Below are 25203 nucleotides of genomic sequence, written 5' to 3'. Positions count from 1 at the left end.
GACTGAAAAATTTTGAAAAAATTATTCGCGATGAGATTCCAATGAAAATTTATTGAATCTCAAATATAATAATTGGTATGGAATTATGAGCTGGCAAAAAAGTATTCACAAGCCTGCAATCCGTTAAAACTGTACGCTATGCCGGTCGACTTGAAGAAAAGAAAAGTTGAAGAACTTGCTAGGAGTGTGGGGAAAAGCTCTAAGGTCTTTTCTCCATTCAGAATCATCGGTAATGTTAGTAACGGTATTCCATTTGCTACTGGTACGTTAGGTTCTACCTTTTACATTGTAACAAGTGTAGGGAAGGCATTCCAAATATACGATGCAAATAGTTTGCATTTGCTATTTGTTTCAGAGAAGGAGACCTCATCCTCAATTGTAGCACTAAGTACACATTTCCACTATGTCTACGCAGCATATGAAAACAAGGTTGGTATTTACAAAAGAGGTATCGAGGAACATTTGATTGAGCTAGACACCAGTGCGCATGTACAGCAGCTATGTGTTTTTGGCGATTACCTTTGTGTTTCCACTGACGATAATTCCATTTTTATTTACAAGAAATCTGATCCGCAAGATAAATATCCGTCGAAATTTTACACCAAACTTACAATCACAAATATTCAGGGCGGTGAGATTGTTTCTTTGCAACATTTGGCGACGTATTTGAACAAATTGGTTGTGGTTACCAAATCCAATATTTTGCTTTTTAACATCAGAACTGGGAAACTTGTTTACACATCCAACGAATTTCCTGACCAAATCACTACTTCTGAACCAGCACCAGTTTTAGATATTATTGCATTGGGAACAGTGACTGGGGAAGTCATCATGTTTAACATGAGAAAAGGTAAGAAGGTTCGTACAATCAAAATTCCGCAGTCAAGAATTTCATCATTAAGTTTTAGAACTGACGGATCTTCTCACCTAAGTGTAGGAACGAGTAATGGTGATCTGATTTTCTATGATTTGGACCGTCGTTCAAGAATCCATGTTTTGAAAAACGTCCATAGAGAATCATACGGTGGTGTCACTAAGGCCACCTTTTTAAATGGGCAACCAATCATCGTCACTTCAGGTGGTGACAATTCCTTAAAGGAATACGTTTTTGATCCATCACTTTCTCAAGGAAATGGTGACGTAGTTGTTCAACCACCAAGACATCTGCGTTCCAGAGGTGGTCATTCTCAACCACCTTCGTGTATTGCATTTGCTGATTCCCAGTCACATTTCATGCTATCCGCCTCTAAAGATAAATCACTTTGGGGATTTTCTCTGCGTAAGGATGCGCAATCGCAAGAAATGTCACAAAGGTTACACAAGAAACAAGACGGTGGCAGAATCGGTGGTAGTACAATTAAATCCAAATTTCCTGAAATTATAGCGCTTGCTATTGAAAATGCCAGAATGGGCGAATGGGAGAACGTTATTACTGCGCATAAAGACGAAAAATTTGCAAGAACTTGGGATATGCGAAATAAAAGAGTCGGTAGATGGACTTTCAACACTGCTGATGACGGATTTGTTAAATCTGTAGCTATCTCTCAATGTGGCAACTTTGGGTTTGTTGGTTCTTCTAATGGTGCCATTACCATTTATAATATGCAAAGTGGTATACTTCGTAAAAAATATAAATTGCATAAAAGAGCAGTTACGGGGATATCCTTAGACGGTATGAACCGTAAGATGGTATCGTGCGGGCTAGACGGTATTGTTGGGTTTTATGACTTCAACAAATCAACTTTGTTAGGCAAGTTACAACTGGATGCTCCTATCACCTCAATGGTTTACCATCGTTCTTCCGATCTGTTTGCGTTAGCCTTAGACGATTTATCGATTGTGGTTATTGATGCTGTGACTCAAAGGGTTGTTCGTCAACTATGGGGTCACAGTAACAGAATCACCGCATTCGACTTTTCCCCTGAAGGTCGCTGGATTGTGTCCGCTTCTTTAGATTCCACCATCAGAACATGGGACCTTCCAACCGGAGGATGTATCGATGGTATCATAGTAGACAATGTTGCCACTAATATAAAGTTTTCTCCTAATGGTGATTTACTTGCCACGACACATGTTACAGGCAACGGTATATGTATCTGGACCAACAGAGCGCAGTTCAAGGCTGTCTCAACAAGAACTATCGACGAGGCTGAATTCGCGAGGATGGCACTACCCAATGCGTCCGTGAAAGGGAACGATTCCATGTTGTCTGGAGCTTTGGGAGGCGATGATGCGGATGAGCAAAATGACATTGATTTCAATACCTATACCTCACTAGCACAAGTTGATAAGGATTTGTTGACATTATCTATAGGACCAAGAAGTAAGATGAACACATTGCTTCATTTAGATGTCATCAGACAACGTTCCAAGCCAAAAGAAGCTCCAAAGAAGTCGGAAAAGCTTCCATTTTTCTTACAGTTATCTGGTGAAAGAGTTGGTGATGATGCGTCTGCCAGAGAAGGTATAGCACATGAAACACCTGAAGAAATTCATCGTAGAGATGAAGAGACACAAAAGAAAATTGATGCAGAAGAACAAATAAGCAAATTCAAAGCCACAGGAAGATTAGGATTTGAGTCCCATTTCACGAAGCAATTAAGAGAAGGTTCGGAATCAAAGGACTATTCATCATTATTAGCCACACTAATAGACCTCTCACCCGCTGCAGTGGATTTGGAGATTAGATCATTAAACTCTTTTGATCCCTTTGACGAAATTGTATGGTTTATTGATGCTTTGACACAAGGCTTGAAGAGCAACATGAATTTTGAACTTTATGAAACCTTTATGAGTTTGTTGTTCAAGGCACATGGTGACGTTATTCATGCTAATAACAAGAACAAAGATATTGCTGGTGCTCTTAAAAACTGGGAGAATGTGCATAAAGAAGAAGACAGATTGGACGATCTTGTCAAGTTCTGTATGGGGGTAGTGAGTTTTGTGACAACCACGTAAGCAAATTAACTATATAGAGCAAATTTTAGTACTAAACACAAATATTGTATATTTCCCTATTATGTATTCAACAGGGTAACGATTAGTTTTCATCAATTTGGTATCCTTGAAGGGTCTACTATAAGTAGATCATCGACTATGAACCAGTATTCTATAAGCTTTGAAAAGGCAAGAACCTGCACAGATTGGAAATGTCAAACAGGACCGAAGAGCTGGACCGATTACTTGACAATATAGTCAACTCACCAAATGGAACAGAAGCCTCGAAGACGTTAGAAGAGATTGAAAATAATCAATCATATATATTAGACATACAATTAAAGAAGTTACTGCGACTTCACGATGACTCCTTTAAGAACAAATGTGTGTTACCTGCTAATGACATGTTAGAAAGGTATACCCCGTATCTAGGGCGCGCTGAAGTTTTACAAAAAGAGGCAGAACTTGTGGATAGGGATCTCCGAATCATTGAGATGGCTTACCAACTCATAAAGAAGAACCGTGAGTTGAAATAGGAGAGAAACCGCATTTTGCTTTGCAATGTTGATACAAAAACAGCCCATATGGCCGTTGAAATCAGTATTAGTGTTATTATTATCTATTATTAGTGGAATGGGTTAGTATATGTTGTATACAGTAAAATATATTGAAAAAAAGGGTAAGGAAGGAAGAAGAATGAATAAATGATGAAGTTCTTTAACTGGGTCAGATTATTTGATGCAAATTTGGAGAAGAAAAAAAGGGAAAAAAATGAGTCAGGAAGTGGGAAAGCATATGCAGCTTATATTTACGGCATGCCTTTGGCGGCATTAGCCCATTTCCTTGTTTCCGTCCAGCCTGTATTAATTACTTGTAAAGCGTCTTCCAGGTTTAGTGGCTCTCTTAAAGGCTTGTCATCTACGACCAATTTCTTATAAATACGAGCATAGTATTCTTCAGGTATGGCTTGAAAGACTTCCCTGTGAGCAGCTCCATCGTCGCCGGTGCTTCCTTCTTGTTCATTGTGTTGTGTCCAAAGCTGTCTTCTTCGTCTCCAGAGTTTTTCACCATTACAAAATGGCTTCTTGCTTTGTTGGGCTAGTTTTATGCGTTCTTCCACCACGTTATAGTTTTCAAAACTCTGTATGGATTTTCTAGAATTCGACAGAGTATGGGAAGTGGTTGTGGTTGTTGTTGCATTGTTAGCGGAACTAGATTCCTCACTCTCGTCAGTAAGTTTCATTTCCAATGTACTGTTGACACCTCCCATCCCTACTTGAGACATGGAAGCCCCACTGTCTCTTTCTATGCCCTTTGAAGTTGTAACGGGAGGTTGAGCCACGGTGAATAGCGCCTCAATCTTCTCATCGCTTCCGCTTGAATCGTCGATATTACTCAGCGTTTCATGAGTAATTTTCTTTAACGTTTCCTTCCATTTCTGTAAGGTATGCGTTAAGGTATATTTAATGTTCTTTTTCGGATATTTTGAGGTCGAAGTCATTCTAGCTTTTATCCCTTAGGTATGTACTTTATTTTTACGGATGTATAGGCCGTATCAAATAATATGAATAGTTCTAACGACCTTATTAGAAGATATGTATAGTGATATCTATTGGAATGCCAGCGGAAGAGTAATTACCTACTAGCGCTAATTTATCTCTTTGTTTCTTTAAATCTTCTGAGAAGAACCTGTTGCGTCCAAAAAATAACAAGAAAAAAACAACAGCTCCGGTAGCTATTCCTATTGTTTACTAATGCTAAAAGCTGCTATCATTTATGCATGATTAATTCTACTTGGATGCTGAAAATGTTACCAGAGAAAAAAGAAACGCGCGCCAATAGCATTGCCCACGAGTAATTGTAATATGTGGGGGACACAGGAAGCCACCAAAGGAAGCGCTACGCACGTGTATAGGACGTCAAGAACCAGTAAATGTTCGGCAAGTTGACTACACTCCACTTTGGGCCTTTGCAATAAAATTATTTGCTGTACAGTGCTCTCTAAAGCTGACCCGAGGCCTCGTTCCTAACGTGTTTCATATGTTTGGTTAAAGTTCTTGTATATGCTGTATGGCCGCAAACTGAGATGATGGCGTTTTTTTTCCGGCGTGGATATCACTAGCGCATCCGTGCATTTTTAAAGTGGTGCACCCACCAAGCTCGAAAAATGATGTTGAAAAAATAATAGCTGGCCAATAGTGCTGATGTCAAACGAAGCTTAGCCGACTAGTCTAGGCTGGAATTTTCAGTAGGGACGGGTCATCTGTCCCTCCCAACACGGGCTAGAGGGAGACAGGAGTTTAGCGCCGGTGCTGCCCGTATAGGCGTGTTCCGCCTGGACTAGAGTGGGTGTTTCTCCTCTGGGCTGGAGAAACTAGGTATTGCACATCCAGATGGATTTGGTAATTCAATGCCAATTGGGGGAGTGCGAAACCGAGGGTAATACGATGGAGGGTTCTGATGCTGTTTGGTAACCTCGAGACCCTTTGCGCCGGTAGTGATGCCTGTGTACACTCACCTATTAGGCAGGTTGCCAGCTTCTTAAATTGTATAGACGCTTGAATTGTAAATATTCTAGCTAAACGTAGCAAACTAAACAAAATTATCTAGAAATGGCCGGTTTAAAAGACGTTGTCACTCGTGAATACACTATCAACTTACACAAAAGAGTATGTCGAAATTAATATCGGATTCAATGTGGAAATGATTATAAGCCCAATGGCAAGATTTCAAAAGTACACCAGGCAAGATTGATGGAAAAAGCTTAAAGATTTTCGAACTGTGAGCCATGGATTTCTTGAAATGCGATGTCATTACACTAAATAATATGGTCCAACAACACAAAACGAATACTCCCCCCCCCCTCCATCGCGTTTATTATTACTATTGCAATTTCTATACGAACGCATATGCTTATATCACAACCATGAACTGCCTCCGATCTCTATTTTTGAAATTCCATGTCCACTTTTGATATTGACTCATTTTTACTAACAGCACAATTCTGAATTGAAATGAATATAGTTACACGGTGTTAGCTTCAAGAAGAGAGCTCCAAGAGCTGTCAAGGAAATCAAGAAGTTCGCCAAATTGCACATGGGTACCGAAGATGTCCGTCTAGCTCCAGAATTGAACCAAGCTATCTGGAAGAGAGGTGTTAAAGGTGTTGAATACAGATTAAGATTGAGAATTTCTAGAAAGAGAAACGAAGAAGAAGACGCCAAGAACCCATTGTTCTCTTACGTTGAACCTGTCTTGGTTGCCTCTGCCAAGGGTTTACAAACCGTTGTCGTTGAAGAAGATGCTTAATTGTAAATGAAGTAACGGCCATCTTATAAGCATTTTTTTGTTTTAGGTTAAAGTATTATACAAACAGGGCAGCGTTCAGGGAGAACGAGTATAAGCTCTCAAATGACTAAAAAAATTCATACGATTTTAGTACCATAGTTTATTAGATTTTTTGTAATTTAATATTTATTCATTCTCGTTTCGCAACCCCTACTCAATATATAGAATACACTCATTTTTTATAAGGGATCTCGATAGCCTCACCAAATCCGTCTTCGCCGTGACGCTTGAAGTCGAAGTTTTCATCAAACCAATCTATTAAACTGATATAATTTTTGAGATTCATCATCTCCTTCAAAAGGGATCTCTTCAACTCCATACTCTCAAACATGCAATATAAATGATGCTGGGCCAGCTGAAACGGCAAACCGCCAAACTCCAAAGCCCAATACCAGAATTTTTCAATGCAACCCCACGGGCAGATATCATGCCCCGCAAATAGTGCTGGGTTACTTAGTAACCCACGGACAGCCATGACACCTGACGCCCCGGTGTATTTAGTGATTTTTTCCAGATCTGATAATTTGAAGCAGTCTCCGTTGGCTATAACGGGCACATTTTTATCGGCGATTCTGTCGATAATGTATTTTATCGCATCCAGATTAACCGATTGCGATGATCTAGTTCTACGTGTACGACCGTGAATCGTAATCCAATCCACGCCGCTATCACATAAGTTCCGGCACAGTTCGACCGTTTGATCCAATTCATCGTGTATCCTTATCTTCGTTTCAAGTCTTAATTTGTCGCCATATTTATTCTTCACAGCTCGAACCATGCTACATAATAAGTCAGAGTTATAAATCAAAGCACAACCTATGCCCTCTCTAATTTGTTCTTTTATGGGGCATCCACAGTTGATACCAACACCATCACAGTAAGGTGCAACCATCTCGACAAATTTCAGTAGATCAGCAACGTTATTCACACCGACTTGTACGATTAATGGGACGTCTTTGTCATTTATAGAAAGATCAGAGATTCTCGCATGCTCATTGCGGACGTATTCTCTTGCCAATATCATCGGTGAATAAACGATATCGACGTTGTAATCTCGGCATAATTGGCGGAACGGTAATTTAGAATAGCGAACCATTGGGCCTGCAATGTTCACAGGTCTACCATGTGTTGTTATTCTCGTCTTTATTATGTGCAATGGGTCCGTTTCCCTAGTAATAAGCTTTGGCTTCGGTATCACTATTTTAGCATGTGGGTCGGGCATGACGGACATTTCCTTCGTAAGCCTTGCTCAGCGTTTAATTTGTCTGTAAGTTTAGTAAGCATCGCAAATTTCAAATTGAATTTTCGTTCATCACTTTTTTTTCTGTTTTTCATTTTACGTCAAGGCGCGAATGGCTGGAACAGTTTATTTACCTATGATTAACAGTTACATCTTAAAATTATCTAGCGAAATTGCGAGTCTATCAGCTTTGTTTCTTGGATTTCGTCTGACCCTTGCGAACAAATACAAACGCAGTGCATCCTGTTAGGAAAAATAGCATGCATATGATGCAATGGAAAACAGAAATGCCGATGACATATGATAGAAGTCTTTTCCGAAGCATCAAGTTTCTTAAGCCTTGCTCAAAATTCATTCTGAAAGTGGCTCCACTCTCTGGCTGTAGAATTAAGCTTGTTTGGGCCGTTTCTGTTTTCAGGAAAATGGAAACTGTTTCATACGATGAATCTAATGATATTTTGTCTTCGATTGTAATTGAATTTAGCCATTCTTCGTTGTAGGCATTTAGGCGAGATGGGCCCAGCTGTTCAATTTCTTGGGGTGACAATGAATCGTCTACTGTGAGACAGACTATAGGCCTAGAGGTATGAAATATCTTTTCATCTTCGTTGTCTACTCTTCCTGGACTCCTCAAAACTGGACCGGGGCCTTTATAAACGTCGATTAACATACTATCTAGATTCAAACGCCCAATCTTATTTTGGCAGTAGAATTGTAAATTCAAATCGAGCTTGTACTCTATATTGTCACGCATAGGGATTGGTTGTGGTAATCCATTATCCGTTGTTTGAGGCAGATCAGTGCCCACTGGAATGCTAGAAATTGACTGGAAGAATTTCGTACCAAACTGTATTCCCTGCAAGATATTGAAAGTATTAAGCGGCACTACATTGGATGAATCAGCAGGTAATAGTCGCAGGTAGAAATCGTGATATATTAAAATTGATAAAGGAAGAATGATCAGCAATTGTATGAAAAAAGCGGCCAGGATATATGAAGACCATTGTAAAACTTGTAATGGGCGGGATATATTGATTTTCATTCCTCCCTGTTTACTGTGCTATTTTTTTTCTGAGTTAGAGTTTAGTTCTCATCTTGATTTTCTATAGGAAGCTGTTTCTTTTTCCACCTTACGCGCGTATATTTTAATATCTTTCCCTTAAAATTTTTTAGGATATACAGTAGTAAGAGAATGATTTATTCAACCTTCTTTTTAGCTTTCAACAAATCTAGCATTAGATCAAATAGTCGTTTGTATTGCCCTGTCGGGTTAAAAAGACATGTTTCTTACTCGATTGACCTTGAGAAACGCCATGATACAGCATTGTGCTGCTCTGAGGTTTTTCCTGACAATACCTAGTTGTCTGATCAGGATTTAGTTTTATTGAAAGGAGTTCTCATTTTCGTCCTCACTTTTTAATTCTTGCCAACAGTTGGATATTTCTTATAAATAAAGATGTATTAAACCCAAACTAAGAACACTAAACTCAAACTTATGAACAAAACATTAAATCGAGGGAGCAAGAAACTTTCTGAGATATTCAAACAAATATCTTTTTATAGATATAAAATACCCTTAGGATAGTTATATCAGTATATAATAGCAACGAGAAATGGAATCAAGGGCAAAGATATGCCAGTTTATGTATGGTGTCTTGCGTTGCTTTACTTAAATGGCAACATAAAAAAATGAGTCAATAGCGTAAATAATACTCCTACAATATTTAGAATATACAGAGGCAAATAAATAGAACAATATGAAATAATATAGAATTAAATGAAAAAGTTTCTTGAAGATTAAAACTCAAATAAGAAGGAATGAAAGCATCTTTTTTTGGATAAGATAGTTTCTAATACATCAGAACAGAAGGAAATAAGTAGAGCCAAAAATACATAAAGTAAAAACACAATAATAGTAAAAAAATGAATAGTGATGAAAAAAGCACACAACAAAACTAAAGGGAGAGAATTAGATGGAGGGCAGACTGATTTTGGCTTTATGACGCGTGAAACCAAGGAAATGATGGCGAAAAGAAAGAAGTTTTCTATTATTTTTTTTGGGATAATAGATACGCTGATCACTTTAATAGTGGACATTGGAGAGTGCGAAATTTATCATAGGTTCCTTCCACTAATGTCCAAGTGAACAATTTAAAGCAAAGTAAAAGAAAAACAAAATAACCCAAACCCAAACCTTAATATAAGCAAAATAAGACGACCGTGCATTTGAATGTTGTCTAATAAAGTGACTAGAGGAAGATATATATCTGATTAATGAGTGGAATGACCTCTGTGATATTTTAAACCGTTTAGGTTCTTATATCTCTTACCACAAACTTCACAACGGTAAGGTTTATCCTTAGCAGATCCCATTCCATCACCAAATGAATCTGTAGAATCTGGATCTATAACGCTAAAAGTACCATCTGGATTCTCGTGTAATTTTTGATTTTGGTGACCATGCAATCTATGATACTTCAAACCGTTTTGATTTTTATAAGTCTTTTCACAACCAATGACTGGACACTTGAATGGTTTTTGCTCTTCATGATCCATGACATAAAGCCTTCTGGCAGGGTCATCTATGTAAGCTTGCTGAGGCAATTTGTAGTTGTTATTATGCACCGATTTTGCATTAGATGCTGATCCGTTTTCTGCATCATCATCATCGTCATCGTCATCGTCATCATCATCTACATCATCATCATCGTCGATATCGTCAATATCTTGGTCGTCCACCATGTTTTGAGAAGATTTAGTATGCATAGAGGGATGGAAAGTATTGTAATTATGAGGGTTTGCCGCCGTGTTTACGTTAGAGTTCATAGGGTTGTGGTTACCAGGTCCTAAAATGTCATCATCCATAAAACTCAAATCAATATCTTGAACGAGAACTAAGGGGGACAAATCTGTTTGGTGAGGATCAATTTTTCTTGATTGGTTTGGAATAGATGTTCTTGACGTTTTGTTGAGAGAGTAGTTGTTAAAAGTGTGAGGACGATTCACCATAATATTCTTGTTACCCATGTTGATATTATTATTATTGTTATTGTGTGAGTTATTATTGTTATTGTTGTTAATGTTGATTCCAGTATTGTTGTTTAGATTCGTTAATTTATTGTTTGGGGCATGTCTTGACGGAGAATTAGTTCTTAAAAACACATCATTAGTAGAAACTGCGTCCACCAAGTTCCCGTTCAAATGTAACTGTTGAGAATGATTGGCCATCGATAAATTCGGATTTGGAGCCCCTGTTAAAGATATAGCGTTCAAATTTGCAGTTGTAGACGATGTCGCTGCCGAAGCTATCGTACTTGGTGCCGGCACGGCTCCTGATGTGTTGGCGACAGAATTTGACTGCAGTTGTTGCTGTATTATATTCTGCTGGTGTTGAGGATGCTGAGATTGTCGTATTATAGAGTTGGAATCCATGTTGTTTTCAAGATTGGCATGCATAGAAGTGTTATTAGTCGTATTGCCATTATGAGCTTGTGCATTATTTCTTTTCTGAGCTGCATTTTTAGTATTGGCGGTCATGTTATTGTGTTGATTGTAGTTGTTATTGTTGTTATTCAAATTATTATTAGTCATACGAGATGATGAGTTTGTTGTGCCAGTAGAGTTCATCGGTATTTGCGACATGTTAGTCGTGTTAGGCGACGTAGATATATGCGCTTCTTCATAATGTCTTAACAAATCATGCAGCCCAGGTAACGATAGACCACAACACGAATAGTCCTTACAATATTGCTTTTCCAAGTTTGGCAAATAAGCAGTGTAAGCAATTTGCGGAGAAATAGAGTACCCTCTGTGGTAAGGAGGATTACTCACAGAAGGTCTCTTAGTAGGTTGTTGGATTTGTAAAGTGTTGGTAGCAGTGGTAGAAACGGCGGGGGGAACAGCAGCGGCAGCGACAGCACTGTTTGCTGAAGGAGGCACAATACTACTTCTACGGCTGATAATCTCATCTCTCAACCAAGAACCAACGCTAATGGACCCCCACGAAACACCGCCCATCCCTTGAGAATGGGCTATGGACTCTCTCCGTAATTTAGCAATATCTTGCGGAGTTAGTAGTGTCTGGTCCATTATATTAGGCGAGTACAAATGGACGTTATTTGTATTATTGCTCGTGACGCTTTTTTGGTGAATATTATTGATGCCGTTGAAATCTGTAGTCTTCGCATTAGAAGAATCCGAATTATTATTTATTAAGATAGAAGGTGTGTGCTGGTTAGAATCCATATCAATGTTGGGATTTGAAGAAGAATTCATCGATGTATGTGTAGGCGTAGCCGTTGTAGTGGCACTAGCAGCCATATTGCTCGTCATGGTCATTGTTGTGAAATCCATATTCAAAATATGCTTGCTTTTCTTATTCMAAATAAGAAAAGTTGTTGAATATGAATGGGTCGTATAATGACAATGAACTTATAAACGCCTTAAAAAAGAGAAATTCGAGGGGATAATGGGTAAATCCAGAAAGAGAATTTCGAGGATATAATATGATGTCAAAGGCGAAATCGTCTGAGTATATTATAAACTTGGTATGAGGGTCTGCGTGACACACTCTTTTCTTTAGCTTTGTCTTTCTTTACTTTTTTGTTTTAAAAGTAATATGCGATAAAATGAAACAATTTAATCGACGATAAAGTTGATTAAATAATAGAAAAACAAAAAATCACAAAGGAAGGAGTAACGGCGTGTGTGTTTGAGTTAGAAAAATTAACTGAACTCTTTCCACTTGTAAAGAAACCTGTTGCTTGTATTAATTCGGGGACTGGCAATACTGTTCTCCTTGTTTGTTATTTCTGTCAAACCTTGTCAGTGGAGTCACTAGAATGTGCAAGACGTTATATATATAGGGATGACTGGCGGAAAAGGTAGAGCCGGAGAAGTAAAATGCGTACGTTAGCCTAGTATGCTTCAAATCGGTGACGATATAAAAACAAATGTTAATGGCAATGGCGGTAGCAGACGACGGTTGCAAGTGACAATGGCTGATAGTGACGTTATGATACAAATTAGCCTTAAAATGGATGCATCGCCCACTTGTTCCAAATTTCAGTTGATTCGAAATTGCTCCTTATTATGTAACTGACAAAATTCTGTGCTCTTGCACGACGTGGGCTCGTTTTGTTTCTTTTTCTTGCGACGACCCACGCAGTGCACGGGAACGCCGCACCGCCAAGAACCCAGTCACCACCCGTACCCGTGGTGCCCAGAATCTGCCGCGAGGCAGGACGGGGAACTTAATACCGCCAGGCGGGTAACAAATATTACGTGACTCCGGAAAGGCTCGAAAGCAAACCACGTGCACAAGAAGCCCGTGCACCATTTTTGAAAAATTTCAATGAGCCTTACTGAAATCGATAGACTGGGCTACAACAAAGTGGGTGATGAGATGAACACAGAATGGTAAGTTAGGCATTCAAGATAAACTAAAACCGATTGTCGAAAGTAGTGATGGAGCAACAGACAGAAAAGCGTTCCATTGTGGAGGACAACGATTCAAGCGTGAAGAGACAGGATACTTCCTGGTCGAAAGGTGTTGCTCATCTTAAGCCCGAGTATATCGTACCGTTTAAGCAAAATGCACTTCAAGAGGCCCCTGTTTATGACGAAGAGATGTCTTCCGATAGAATGGTAGAAGAACTGTCCGGTAATGGTGGGAACAATAAGAAGAACAAAAAGGGGAGAGGTAAGAAGCGTGGCCAAAACAAGAATAGAGATAACAGACAAGTCAAGGAACAAAATGCCCTGTGCCCCCGCTTGATCTATGGAGATGCGTCCAAATGTTCCTTTGGTGATAGCTGTAGGTTCGTCCACGATATTAATCTGTATCTTTCCACAAAAAAGCCTGAAGTTGAAAGTGACATATTTCCTATATGCCCGGTTTTCAGCTCATTGGGATATTGTCCGATGGGATTCAAGTGCAGATTTTTGTCATCCCATTTAAACAAGGAAGAAAATACACTTATATCAACAAGGGACGTGGATGTAGATACTCAAACCATCTGGTCTGTTAGGGGGGAAGTCAATCATATTTCACCTGGAAAGAAACTGGATCTAATAAAGAGAAGGTTCCCATTCCCTAAGAGTAACGAAGTGTTGGAAATCATCGACTCTTTCCAACAGGAGTTCAGAGACTCTGCGAAGTTAGACGAGGAAGCAGAAACCAAGCCCGTGGAAAAGGAACAAAAGCAAGAATCTCAGGAGCCAAAAGCCCAGGACCAAGTTGCTCAACTGGAAGAGAGAGAAAAAGAGTTCGCGGAACATAGAGCGAAACAACGTGAAGTGTACTTGAAATACAAGGACACTCGTTACTTTGCTCAAGAGAAAAAGCCCTTGGATCTGCATCGTAAAAAAATCGTATCACCATTAACTACCGTGGGTAATTTACCATACCGTCGTCTAATGAGAAAACTGGGCGCAGATGTAACATACTCAGAAATGGCTTTGGCGATTCCCTTGATCCAAGGTACCAATTCCGAATGGGCGCTACCCAAGGCTCATAAGTCTGAGGTGCCTGGTTTTGGTGTGCAAGTGGCTTGTTCCAAAGCCTGGCAGGCAGCTAAGGCTGCAGAAGCACTTGTCGATTCTGTTAGCGATATCAGCGAAATCAATTTGAACTCTGGTTGCCCCATTGACTTGTTGTACAGACAAGGTTCTGGGAGTGCGCTACTGGACAATCCTGCAAGAATGATTCGTTGTTTAAACGCGATGAACTATGTCTCGCAGGATGTTCCTATCACGGTGAAACTCAGAACAGGCACAAAAGACGGCCATCCTATTGCGGAAGGTTTGGTGAAAAGATTAGTCAACGAGACCGACGTGGCAGCTATTACCTTACACGGTAGATCCAGGCAACAGAGGTACACGAAACAAGCGGACTGGGAATACGTGGGCCAAGTTGCTGATACATTGAGATCTGCAGAAGCGGAATTTAAAGAATCTGAGCAAGGTAAGGAATCACGAGACTCCAAGAATAGAATTCAATTTGTCGGGAATGGTGATGTCAACAATTTCGAAGATTGGCACCGTTATCTAGACGGGAATGCGAACATTGACAGTGTCATGGTTGCCCGTGGTGCCCTGATTAAGCCATGGATCTTCGAAGAGATCGACTCTCAACAGTACTTAGACAAGACGAGTACTGAAAGATTAGACATCTTAAAAGACTACGCACAATTCTCCATGGAGCATTGGGGCACTGATGAATACGGGCTTTCTCAATGCCGTAGATTCTTCTGTGAGTTCATGTCCTTTTTCCACAGATACATTCCTATGGGCATTTGCGAGAGATATCCCGTTCAGTTGAATGAAAGACCACCCAATTGGTGCGGGAGAGATGACGTTGAAACTTTAATGGGCAGCACGGACGTCAACGACTGGATCAAGCTAAGTGACATGTTTTTCGGCAAGACTGATGAAAGCTTTGTCTTCGTTCCCAAACATAAGAGTAGTTCTTTTGCCACTAGGGACTCATAAATAGAAAACTAAACATACATATGCCGTAAGCCCTTTTTCAAAGTATTACGTGAAATTCTTTTTGCAGGACTGGCCTTTCGAAATGCACGGGTGCAAGTGGAACGCGTGAGGTATGGGTCCTTGGTAGAAATACAATAAGCACCAGGTGTGGGGCAAAATGGAACTGTGAAAATCTCGAAAACCTCGGGCAAGACAATATCGAATTCTAAATTTACACCATATTCATACAAACGAAACTGCAACTAGCTTACACGCATGAGAACAGCAAAGCTACCTAAGACAAGGTAGCACTCCGGGCAACGACACGCAATACGCAAATTCGACCATCATGAATGTTCTCACGCACATCACCATGGTTTGGCGACATTGCAGTATGTGTGCACATAAGCTTCCCTTTGGCCGCCCCTTGAAGCCTCACCTCAATGAAAATACATCAACATTCGCCGTATTCCAGACCCTCGGATCTGCGTTTTTAGCCGTACGTTTCATGTGTCATTCACCACATGGGAAGGTTTTTAGCCGCGGAAAGGTTGCAGTGAGTTGGCTTGCGGACGCTCGTATTTGGATTACCCAGCACCTTTTTTTCTTGCAGATATGCGCATCCGTGCCCCCTGGCACGCTGGCCCCGCGCATTTTGTGTGTGGAGCTGGTTCGACCTGCTCCGTGAACTCGCCACGTCGGCCGTCGTCGCTCGTCGCGCGTCGTCGCGAAGTATTTAAACAAAGCGGGTTTTTTCTTGTCCCTTAATTCTGCCTACTAGGTCGTTCCTTCCCAATCCATTTATTTTTCTCTTTCTTGCCATAGTAGACGAAAAAAAAAAGGCGGTCGAAACTCAACGGCTCTCATAAACGTACGTAATGACCGATATCACACCCGTGGAAAACGATGTGGACGTCAACGGTAATGTCAATGGCGACATTTCCAGTACTTTAAAGAGGCCTATAGATCAAATTTCAAATAAAGATGAGGGCGAGAACGGTGGGCCTCTTAACGGTCTAGCAGAGGACAAGACCCCTATCAATGATGAAACACATACCAAAAAGCCCAAGCTGAACGGAGATATCTCTTCATCTGCTTCTACGCAGGCCGCGGAAAACGGCTTTGTAGAAAGTCCCGCGTCGGCGGCTAATGAGAATGATACATATAACGCCACCGAAGTCAGAGCAGAAGAAGAGTCTCAACAGGTATTGAAGAGGGAGAACGAAGAAGGACACGGGGGCAAGCAGAAAAGTGCTACTGCTAATGACGGTTCGAAGTTGGGCCTTTCCGAGGAAGCTCCAAAGGAGCCTGCTCCTGCCCCTCCTCCAGAGCCGGATATGAACAATCTGCCCCCAAACCCAATTCCAAAACATCAACAGAAGCACGCGTTGTTAGCTATCAAGGCTGTCAAGCGGTTAAAGGACGCTAGGCCTTTTCTGCAGCCAGTTGATCCAGTAAAATTGGATATTCCCTTTTACTTTAATTACATTAAGAGGCCCATGGACTTATCGACTATAGAGAGGAAGTTGAATCTCGGTGCCTATGAAGTTCCGGAAGAAATCACTGAAGACTTCAACGTTATGGTAAGTAACAGTGTAAGGTTCAATGGCCCTAACGCAGGTATTTCTCAAATGGCAAGAAACATACAGGCCTCTTTTGAAAAACACATGCTGAATATGCCAGCTAAAGATGCTCCACCTGTGATAACCAAAGGGCGCGGGTCTAGTGCTCAGGAAGACGCCCCAATAGTTATCAGACGGGCCCAAACTCACAACGGAAGACCAAAGAGAACTATACATCCTCCAAAATCCAAAGACATATATCCTTATGAATCGAAGAAGCCCAAGTCCAAGAAACTACAGCAAGCTATGAAGTTTTGCCAGACTATTCTGAAGGAATTAACAGCAAAGAAACATGCTTCGTATAATTACCCCTTTCTGGAACCGGTGGATCCAGTTTCTTTGAATTTGCCCACATATTTCGACTATGTCAAAGAGCCCATGGACTTGAGCACAATTTCCAAGAAATTGAATGATTGGGAGTACCAAACTATGGAAGATTTTGAAAGAGACGTGAGGTTAGTGTTTAAGAACTGTTACACATTCAACCCAGACGGGACAATTGTAAACATGATGGGGCATCGTCTAGAGGAAGTTTTCAACTCCAAGTGGGTCGACAGACCTAACTTGGATGACTACGATTCTGATGAAGATTCAAGAAATCAAGGCGACTACGATGACTACGAGTCTGAATATTCTGAATCTGATATCGACGAAACCATAATAACAAACCCCGCTATTCAATACTTAGAGGAACAGTTGGCCAGAATGAAAGTAGAATTGCAACAGTTGAAAAAACACGAATTAGAGAAAATAAGAAAAGAAAGGCGGTTGGCACGCGGATCTAAAAAACGCGGTAAAAGATCAAAGGGAAGGACAGGTTCAAAGAGCGGTTCCTCCAAAGGTAGAAGAGATAAGAAAAATAAGTTAAAGACGGTAGTAACCTATGATATGAAGCGTATCATTACCGAAAGGATCAATGACCTACCGACTTCTAAACTGGAGAGAGCAATTGACATAATCAAAAAGTCTATGCCCAATATCTCTGAAGATGACGAAGTAGAACTAGATCTTGATACTCTGGATAATCATACAATTTTAACGCTATACAACTCCTTCTTTAGACAGTATGAAAGTTCGTCCAACACGTCCAACGGGCTAGACGGTGCCTCTGGTATAACCCGAGATACTTCATCTTTATCGCCTACTAGCGCAGGTGGTAGAAAAAGACGATCTAAAGCATTGAGCCAAGAAGAGCAAAGCAGACAGATAGAGAAAATAAAAAATAAGTTGGCTATTCTCGACAGTGCTTCTCCTTTGAGTCAAAACGGCTCCCCTGGCCAAGTTCAAAGCACAACACGGAATGGGTTTTCTTCATCGTCGGATGACGATGTCAGTAGTGAAAGTGAAGAAGAATGATTTGATTTGATTTTTGAATTTTCTCGAATCAAATGCCAAAACAAACATAATCACCATTTTATTCTCGGATGAATGAAATGAAGATAATCTCATAGATACAGAAAAAAAAAAATAGCAAAACAAACAATATTAAAGACAGAGAAGATCTTGAAAACGAATAGAGGTTTGGAATAATGAACACCAGGTAATTTTTTATTTTCATATCAATTGTAACATTATAAAGCTCATAAACTAAACCCATTAACCTAACAAGGTTACCATTGCACATGATCTCATCATCTAGATCAATTCATAATTTACATAGTAATAAATAATAATAAGAATTATTCTTCTATGGATTTTCAATGCAAAGCATGTTGGAACTTATTATTATCACGGTTGACGACATTGAAAGGACATATGTCAAAGAGCTATAAATGTCAGCGCAGAAACTACACTACATAAAATGCAACTATTCTCAAAGAAGAAGAAACCAAATACAGAACCACTTGTGCCATTGTAAATATAGATGACGAAGGGATTTAATACCAGCTCTATACAGGAACTATACACGTCTTTAAAGGAAATCACTAATGGTGCAGACGTGGAGCTTTTCGAAGATCGTATCACCAAATTAGATTTTGGGAGCAGTGACGATTTAGGACACGCCAATGACACCATAAAAGACAGATTTTTGAAGCCTTCAAATGTTCTTCCTTGGAGTTTATTAGATATGGTCCAAGACGTCCCAAAAATGAACTTTTTAGACGATCACTCTGATAAGTTAGACTACAAGGAGCTGTTGAAAATTCCTAACCCAATCAATAGAACATCATATCAGTTCAAAAGAACAGGCCTAGAGGGTAAAATTTCAGGCTATAAAGAAGAGGTCAACTTGAAGGAAATCGCTAGTGCCAATGCATCAAACTCGCTGTCAATTACCAGAAGTATCAATCATAACCAAAACTCAGTAAGAGGTTCCACTGCGCAATTACCCTTCACTCCAGGCGGTATCCCCATGAAATCCGTCAAAAAAAGCTCGGAACAAAATGGCACATCAGCAATGGCCAACGCCACCAAACTACTGCACAAGGATGGTCAAGGTTTATTTGACATTCCAGATGGCATGGAAAGAGGTATCAATCCAGTGGATACCGTTGTTGAAAATGAGGATCAAAACGAAGAATTGAAAGAGTTGAAGCAACTTGACGAAATAGATAATGAACTAGACATCAAGATGGAGATATACGAAGCAAAGGTGAAGTCGGAGGAAAGCTCCGATAAAACACTTTCCGAAGAAATTATAGAGGAAGCTACCGAAGAAACAACAACTAATAACGCCGAAGATGCAGAGATCGATGAACTATTACCAATTGGTATTGACTTTGGCAGAACAAAGGCGATTTCTAAGAATGTCACCGTAAAGAAGGAATGGGCTCATGTTGTCGATTTGAACCATAAAATTGAAAACTTTGACGAATTAATTCCTAATCCTGCCAGGACGTGGCCTTTTGAACTGGATACGTTCCAGAAGGAGGCCGTTTATCATCTCGAACAAGGTGACTCTGTTTTTGTCGCAGCGCATACATCTGCTGGTAAAACTGTGGTTGCAGAATATGCGATTGCCATGGCACACAGAAATATGACGAAGACTATTTACACATCACCTATCAAAGCTTTATCTAATCAAAAGTTCAGAGACTTTAAGGAAACTTTCAACGATGTCGATATTGGGTTGATTACGGGTGATGTGCAAATCAATCCTGATGCAAACTGTTTGATTATGACCACAGAAATTTTAAGGTCGATGCTTTACAGGGGTGCCGATCTTATAAGAGATGTAGAGTTTGTTATTTTTGACGAAGTCCACTACGTTAACGATCAAGACCGTGGTGTTGTTTGGGAAGAAGTAATCATTATGCTTCCTCAGCACGTTAAGTTTATCTTGTTGTCTGCGACGGTTCCGAATACGTATGAATTCGCCAATTGGATTGGAAGAACAAAGCAAAAAAATATCTACGTCATTTCTACTCCTAAAAGACCCGTTCCGTTAGAAATAAATATATGGACCAAAAAGGAGTTAATACCAGTGATCAATCCAAACTCAGAATTTCTGGACGCCAATTTCAGGAAACACAAAGATATCTTAAATGGAGACAGTACAAAGGGAGCCCCTCCGAAGACGGATAGTGGAAGGGGAGGCTCTACAGCAAAAGGTGGACGTGGGGGAAGTAATGCTCGGGGCGGAAGGGGAGGCCGTGGTAATTCGACACGCGGAGGTGCTAACCGTGGTGGCTCAAGAGGTGCTGGCGCAATTGGCTCGAATAAACGTAAGTTTTTCACCCAAGACGGTCCTTCTAAAAAAACATGGCCTGAACTTGTTAACTACCTAAGAAAGAAGGAATTGCTACCCATGGTTGTTTTCGTATTTAGTAAAAAGAGATGCGAAGAATATGCTGATTGGCTTGAAGGGATTAACTTCTGTAACAATAAGGAAAAGTCACAAATCCATATGTTTATCGAAAAATCTATTACTCGTTTAAAAAAAGAAGATAGAGATTTGCCTCAAATTCTCAAAATCAGATCCTTGCTGGAACGTGGTATAGCTGTTCATCATGGAGGGTTGTTGCCTATTGTCAAAGAATTGATTGAAATCCTATTTTCTAAAGGTTTTATTAAAGTTTTGTTTGCCACAGAAACATTTGCCATGGGTTTGAACTTACCTACAAGGACTGTTGTTTTTAGCAGTATTCGTAAGCATGACGGCAATGGACTGAGAGAACTAACCCCAGGAGAGTTCACTCAAATGGCTGGTAGAGCCGGTCGGAGAGGTTTAGATTCTACCGGGACAGTCATCGTCATGGCGTACAGTTCTCCTCTATCTATCACTACATTCAAAGAAGTAACCATGGGTGTTCCAACAAGGTTGCAATCCCAGTTTAGACTAACATATAATATGATCTTGAATCTTTTGAGAATTGAAGCATTGAGAGTGGAAGAAATGATTAAATATTCTTTTAGTGAAAATGCTAAGGAAACTTTACAACCAGAACATGAAAAACAAATTAAGCTATTGCAAGGAGAATTACAAACTATAGAATATAAGAGCTGTGAGATCTGTGATAATGATATCGAAAGGTTTTTAGAATTAATGCTAAAGTACAAAGAGGCAACAGTAAACCTAATGCAAGAAATGGTCAAATCTCCTTCAATTCTACATATTCTGAAAGAAGGAAGACTTGTTGCGTTTAGAGATACAAACGATTGTCTCAAACTAGGGTTTATATTTAAAGTTTCGTTAAAGGATGCCGTTTGTGTTATTATGACGTTCACAAAAGCATTTACACTTCCAAATGGTAAGCCAAATCATTTAATATACTTTCCAAAAGCAGACGGGTACAGAAAGAGGAATTTCCCCAAGTTTGAGAAAGCCGATTTTTATATGGAAGAAGTCCCTGTAACCGCTATAGAGGTAATCACAAAGCGCAAATTTGCCGCTCCATTAGGTAAGGTAATGAAGAAGGATGCCACCGCTCTAAGTGAATTCAAGGCCGAAATCAGTAACATTTTAGAGGGAAAAACACTCAAAGAAGCAATCAATATTGAAAAGCAAGGTTTGAAAATTCATCAAATACTGCTAGACCGTACAAACATTAGAGATGAGATATTTGAACTAAAAAGCATCAAATGCCCTGGTTTGAGCGAACATATTGTTCCGAGGTACAAGGCACATGCTACCGAAAACAAGATCAAAGAGTTGTATCATTTAATGTCTGACCAAAACTTAAGTCTACTACCTGATTATGAAAAGAGACTAGCTGTTCTAAAAGATACTGGATTTATCGATGAGAATCATAATGTGTTATTAAAAGGTAGAGTGGCATGCGAAATTAATTCTGGTTATGAACTGGTTCTAACTGAGTTAATTTTGGACAACTTCTTGGGAAGTTTTGAACCTGAAGAAATAGTCGCCTTACTATCGGTGTTTGTTTACGAAGGGAAAACAAGAGAAGAAGAACCCCCCATTGTCACACCAAGGCTAGCAAAGGGTAAACAAAAAATCGAGGAGATTTACAAGGAAATGCTTGGTGCTTTTAGTACACACCAAATTCCTTTAACTCAGGATGAAGCGGAGTTCTTGGATAGGAAAAGATTTGCTATGATGAATGTTGTGTATGAATGGGCTCGTGGTTTATCGTTTAAGGAAATTATGGAAATGAGCCCTGAAGCCGAAGGTACCGTGGTCAGAGTCATTACATGGTTGGATGAAATTTGTCGTGAAGTTAAGACTGCGTCCATTATTATTGGTAATTCTACACTACATATGAAAATGAGCAGAGCTCAAGAATTGATCAAGAGAGATATTGTTTTCGCTGCAAGCCTGTACCTGTAAACAATTTACAATTTTTTGGAATTTGAAGTCTTGGAAGTGTTTAATAGTTGGGAGTGTATAAGCGTTAGTATTAATGGATTATGTAGTAATATAGGTGCATTTTGTAAAACGCAAATACTTATAAATCTTATTATATTTGGATTTTGTTTATTTTCATACTTTTCATTCGTGCGGACGGAAACCAGTAGAAAATTTTTAATTGTTTAACGTCTCATCGCTAAACTGACATACTTTAGCATGTAAATTAGAGCTTTCAATGAGCAAAGCATAAGTCTTTTGAAGTTATCAGAAAAAAATGGCTCCCAAATCTGGTTCGTCTAGTTCAAAAAAAAAGTCATCCGCCGGCTCTAGTACTGCTGACCCAAAAATAGTAAAATTTAAACTTCCGACTGAATTCATTACTAGACCGCACCCCTCAAGAGAACATGGAAAGGAAACGTGCACTGCGTATGTTCACCCGAACGTACTATCCGCACTAGAGATAACACCAGGATCTTTTTGCACCGTCTGTAAAGTTGGTGAAAATGGAATCTTGGTAACAGCTAAAGCAGGTGATGAAGGAACACATCCTGTCAATGTCATCACTCTTTCCAATTCCATACGATCAGTTGGAAATATAATTCTCGGTGACCGTCTAGAGATAAAAAAGGCTCAAGTGCAACCACCTTATGCCACGAAAGTTGCGATAGGGTCTCTACAAGGGTGTGATATTTTGAAATGCATCGAGGAGAAAGTAATTCAAAAATTATTCGATGATTGCGGAATTATAATGCCTGGAATGATCTTTCACAACGTAAAGACACAAACAGATGATGAAAGTATTGATATTATTATCGTAGATGCAAGCGACGATTCACTCCCCGACGTCCACCAAATAGATCTTAACTCAGACGTAGTATATGGTATGCTGGAGGACCAAATTTATCTTTCCCCACCTGTTATATTTCGAAAAGGTTCGACGCATATCACTTTTACAAAAGAAATGCAAGCAAATCGGAAATATAATCTTCCTGAGCCGATATCTTACACAGCAGTAGGTGGTCTACACAAGGAAATTGAATCACTGAAAAGTGCTATAGACATACCTCTTCATCAACCAACATTGTTTAGTAGTTTTGGTGTTTCTCCACCTCGAGGCATACTACTCCATGGCCCTCCAGGTACTGGTAAAACGATGTTGCTAAGGGTAGTTGCTAATACTTCTAATGCACACGTCTTGACTATTAATGGCCCTTCGATTGTCTCCAAATATCTTGGAGAGACCGAAGCCGCATTAAGAGACATCTTTAATGAAGCTAGAAAATATCAACCTTCGATTATTTTCATTGACGAAATCGATTCCATAGCTCCAAATAGAGCAAATGATGACTCTGGTGAAGTTGAAAGTAGAGTTGTGGCTACACTGTTAACGCTCATGGATGGAATGGGCGCTGCGGGCAGATTGGTAGTAATTGCTGCCACAAATAGACCCAACTCCGTTGACCCAGCTTTGAGAAGGCCTGGTAGGTTTGATCAAGAAGTTGAAATTGGTATACCAGATGTCGAAGCTAGATTTGACATTTTGACTAAGCAGTTTTCAAGGATGTCTCCAGATCGTCATTCCTTGGATTCAGAAGGGATAAAGCTCATTGCCTCTAAAACGCATGGTTATGTTGGTGCTGATTTAACCGCTCTGTGTAGGGAGTCCGTTATGAAAACGATTCAACGGGGCTTGGGAACGGATGCCAATGTTGATAAGTTTTCTTTAAAGGTTACACTAAAGGATGTAGAATGTGCAATGATAGACATTAGACCTAGTGCGATGAGAGAAATATTTTTGGAAATGCCGAAAGTCTACTGGTCTGACATTGGTGGCCAAGAAGAGCTGAAAACAAAAATGAAAGAAATGATACAATTGCCTTTAGAAGCATCTGAAACTTTTAACAGGTTAGGAATTACTGCGCCAAAGGGTGTCTTACTTTATGGGCCACCGGGATGTTCCAAGACTTTGACTGCAAAGGCTCTAGCTACAGAATCCGGTATCAACTTCTTAGCTGTGAAAGGTCCTGAAGTCTTCAACAAGTATGTAGGTGAATCTGAAAGAGCTATAAGAGAGATATTTCGCAAAGCACGCTCTGCAGCACCTAGTATTATTTTTTTTGATGAAATTGATGCCTTGTCTCCTGATAGAGATGGAGGGTCTACATCTGCGGCTAGTCACGTCTTGACGTCTTTACTTAATGAAATTGACGGTGTTGAAGAGTTAAAGGGTGTTGTCATTGTTGCGGCAACAAATAGGCCTGATGAGATAGATTCTGCTCTTTTAAGACCTGGCAGACTAGATAGACACATTTATGTTGGCCCACCGGACGTAAATGCTCGTTTAGAGATCCTGAAGAAGTGCACGAAGAAATTTAATATCGAAGAATCCGGAATTGATCTGCAAGAGCTGGCATGTCGCACAGAGGGATATTCGGGGGCCGAAGTCGTATTGCTCTGCCAAGAATCTGGACTGTCTGCTATCATGGAAGATTTGGATGTCACAAAGGTGGAATTACGCCATTTTGAAAAAGCATTTAAAGGAATTTCAAGAGGAATCACTCCAGAAATGCTTTCATATTATGAAGGATTTGCTCTCAGAAGTGGTTCATCCTCTTAAATGTAATGAAATGTGGTTTTTTTTGTAAATTACTTAATTATAGATAGAAAGTATAATACATGTAAAAACTCTAATCACTCTACACGTTTATTCAGATCAACTTACAAAGGGAACGTAGAGCTTAAATTATTTCTATGTTGGCAGATCAGCTAAAAAAATTGAATGAAAGAATATAAACCTCAGACATTGTTCTCCCTTGAGGTTATTCAATTGTTTCTTA

General features: G+C 39.8%; 11 protein-coding genes across 11 annotated transcripts; 7 read left to right on the top strand and 4 right to left on the bottom strand.

Annotated features, from left to right (window-relative positions):
* Nucleotides 1-138: 138 nt before the first annotated feature.
* On the top strand, nucleotides 139-2958 carry UTP21 (rRNA-processing protein UTP21; the record flags this gene model as incomplete). The annotated part of the gene is made up of 1 exon (XM_018366957.1): nucleotides 139-2958. One exon carries the CDS (start codon nucleotides 139-141, stop codon nucleotides 2956-2958), a length of 2820 nt encoding a protein of 939 aa, XP_018220796.1.
* Nucleotides 2959-3149: 191 nt separating this feature from the next.
* Nucleotides 3150-3473, top strand: BLS1 (Bls1p; the record flags this gene model as incomplete). The annotated part of the gene is made up of 1 exon (XM_018366956.1): nucleotides 3150-3473. The coding sequence occupies one exon, from the start codon at nucleotides 3150-3152 to the stop codon at nucleotides 3471-3473; it is 324 nt and encodes a 107-aa protein (XP_018220795.1).
* A 272-nt stretch (nucleotides 3474-3745) lies between these two features.
* GAG1 (Gag1p) lies at nucleotides 3746-4438 on the bottom strand (the record flags this gene model as incomplete). Its single annotated transcript, XM_018366955.1, has 1 exon — nucleotides 3746-4438. The coding sequence occupies one exon, from the start codon at nucleotides 4436-4438 to the stop codon at nucleotides 3746-3748; it is 693 nt and encodes a 230-aa protein (XP_018220794.1).
* A 1111-nt stretch (nucleotides 4439-5549) lies between these two features.
* RPL31B (60S ribosomal protein eL31 RPL31B) lies at nucleotides 5550-5955 on the top strand (the record flags this gene model as incomplete). Its single annotated transcript, XM_018366954.1, has 2 exons — nucleotides 5550-5606; nucleotides 5935-5955. The coding sequence occupies 2 exons, from the start codon at nucleotides 5550-5552 to the stop codon at nucleotides 5953-5955; spliced, it is 78 nt and encodes a 25-aa protein (XP_018220793.1).
* A 502-nt stretch (nucleotides 5956-6457) lies between these two features.
* Nucleotides 6458-7516, bottom strand: DUS4 (tRNA dihydrouridine synthase; the record flags this gene model as incomplete). Its single annotated transcript, XM_018366953.1, has 1 exon — nucleotides 6458-7516. The coding sequence occupies one exon, from the start codon at nucleotides 7514-7516 to the stop codon at nucleotides 6458-6460; it is 1059 nt and encodes a 352-aa protein (XP_018220792.1).
* Nucleotides 7517-7709: 193 nt separating this feature from the next.
* SEI1 (seipin) lies at nucleotides 7710-8567 on the bottom strand (the record flags this gene model as incomplete). Its single annotated transcript, XM_018366952.1, has 1 exon — nucleotides 7710-8567. One exon carries the CDS (start codon nucleotides 8565-8567, stop codon nucleotides 7710-7712), a length of 858 nt encoding a protein of 285 aa, XP_018220791.1.
* A 1229-nt stretch (nucleotides 8568-9796) lies between these two features.
* SFP1 (zinc-coordinating transcription factor SFP1) lies at nucleotides 9797-11878 on the bottom strand (the record flags this gene model as incomplete). Its single annotated transcript, XM_018366951.1, has 1 exon — nucleotides 9797-11878. One exon carries the CDS (start codon nucleotides 11876-11878, stop codon nucleotides 9797-9799), a length of 2082 nt encoding a protein of 693 aa, XP_018220790.1.
* Nucleotides 11879-12991: 1113 nt separating this feature from the next.
* DUS3 (tRNA dihydrouridine synthase DUS3) lies at nucleotides 12992-15016 on the top strand (the record flags this gene model as incomplete). Its single annotated transcript, XM_018366950.1, has 1 exon — nucleotides 12992-15016. The coding sequence occupies one exon, from the start codon at nucleotides 12992-12994 to the stop codon at nucleotides 15014-15016; it is 2025 nt and encodes a 674-aa protein (XP_018220789.1).
* Nucleotides 15017-15873: 857 nt separating this feature from the next.
* Nucleotides 15874-17973, top strand: BDF1 (chromatin-binding protein BDF1; the record flags this gene model as incomplete). The annotated part of the gene is made up of 1 exon (XM_018366949.1): nucleotides 15874-17973. The coding sequence occupies one exon, from the start codon at nucleotides 15874-15876 to the stop codon at nucleotides 17971-17973; it is 2100 nt and encodes a 699-aa protein (XP_018220788.1).
* A 508-nt stretch (nucleotides 17974-18481) lies between these two features.
* SKI2 (SKI complex RNA helicase subunit SKI2) lies at nucleotides 18482-22345 on the top strand (the record flags this gene model as incomplete). Its single annotated transcript, XM_018366948.1, has 1 exon — nucleotides 18482-22345. One exon carries the CDS (start codon nucleotides 18482-18484, stop codon nucleotides 22343-22345), a length of 3864 nt encoding a protein of 1287 aa, XP_018220787.1.
* Nucleotides 22346-22640: 295 nt separating this feature from the next.
* AFG2 (AAA family ATPase AFG2) lies at nucleotides 22641-24983 on the top strand (the record flags this gene model as incomplete). Its single annotated transcript, XM_018366947.1, has 1 exon — nucleotides 22641-24983. The coding sequence occupies one exon, from the start codon at nucleotides 22641-22643 to the stop codon at nucleotides 24981-24983; it is 2343 nt and encodes a 780-aa protein (XP_018220786.1).
* Nucleotides 24984-25203: the final 220 nt, after the last annotated feature.

The sequence above is a fragment of the Saccharomyces eubayanus genome, chromosome XII (genome assembly GCF_001298625.1).
Source record: "Saccharomyces eubayanus strain FM1318 chromosome XII, whole genome shotgun sequence".
NCBI classification, from domain to species: Eukaryota; Fungi; Ascomycota; class Saccharomycetes; order Saccharomycetales; family Saccharomycetaceae; genus Saccharomyces; species Saccharomyces eubayanus.
The sequence above is the reverse complement of the archived record's forward strand: the minus strand, read 5'-3'. Positions and strand labels throughout refer to the sequence as shown.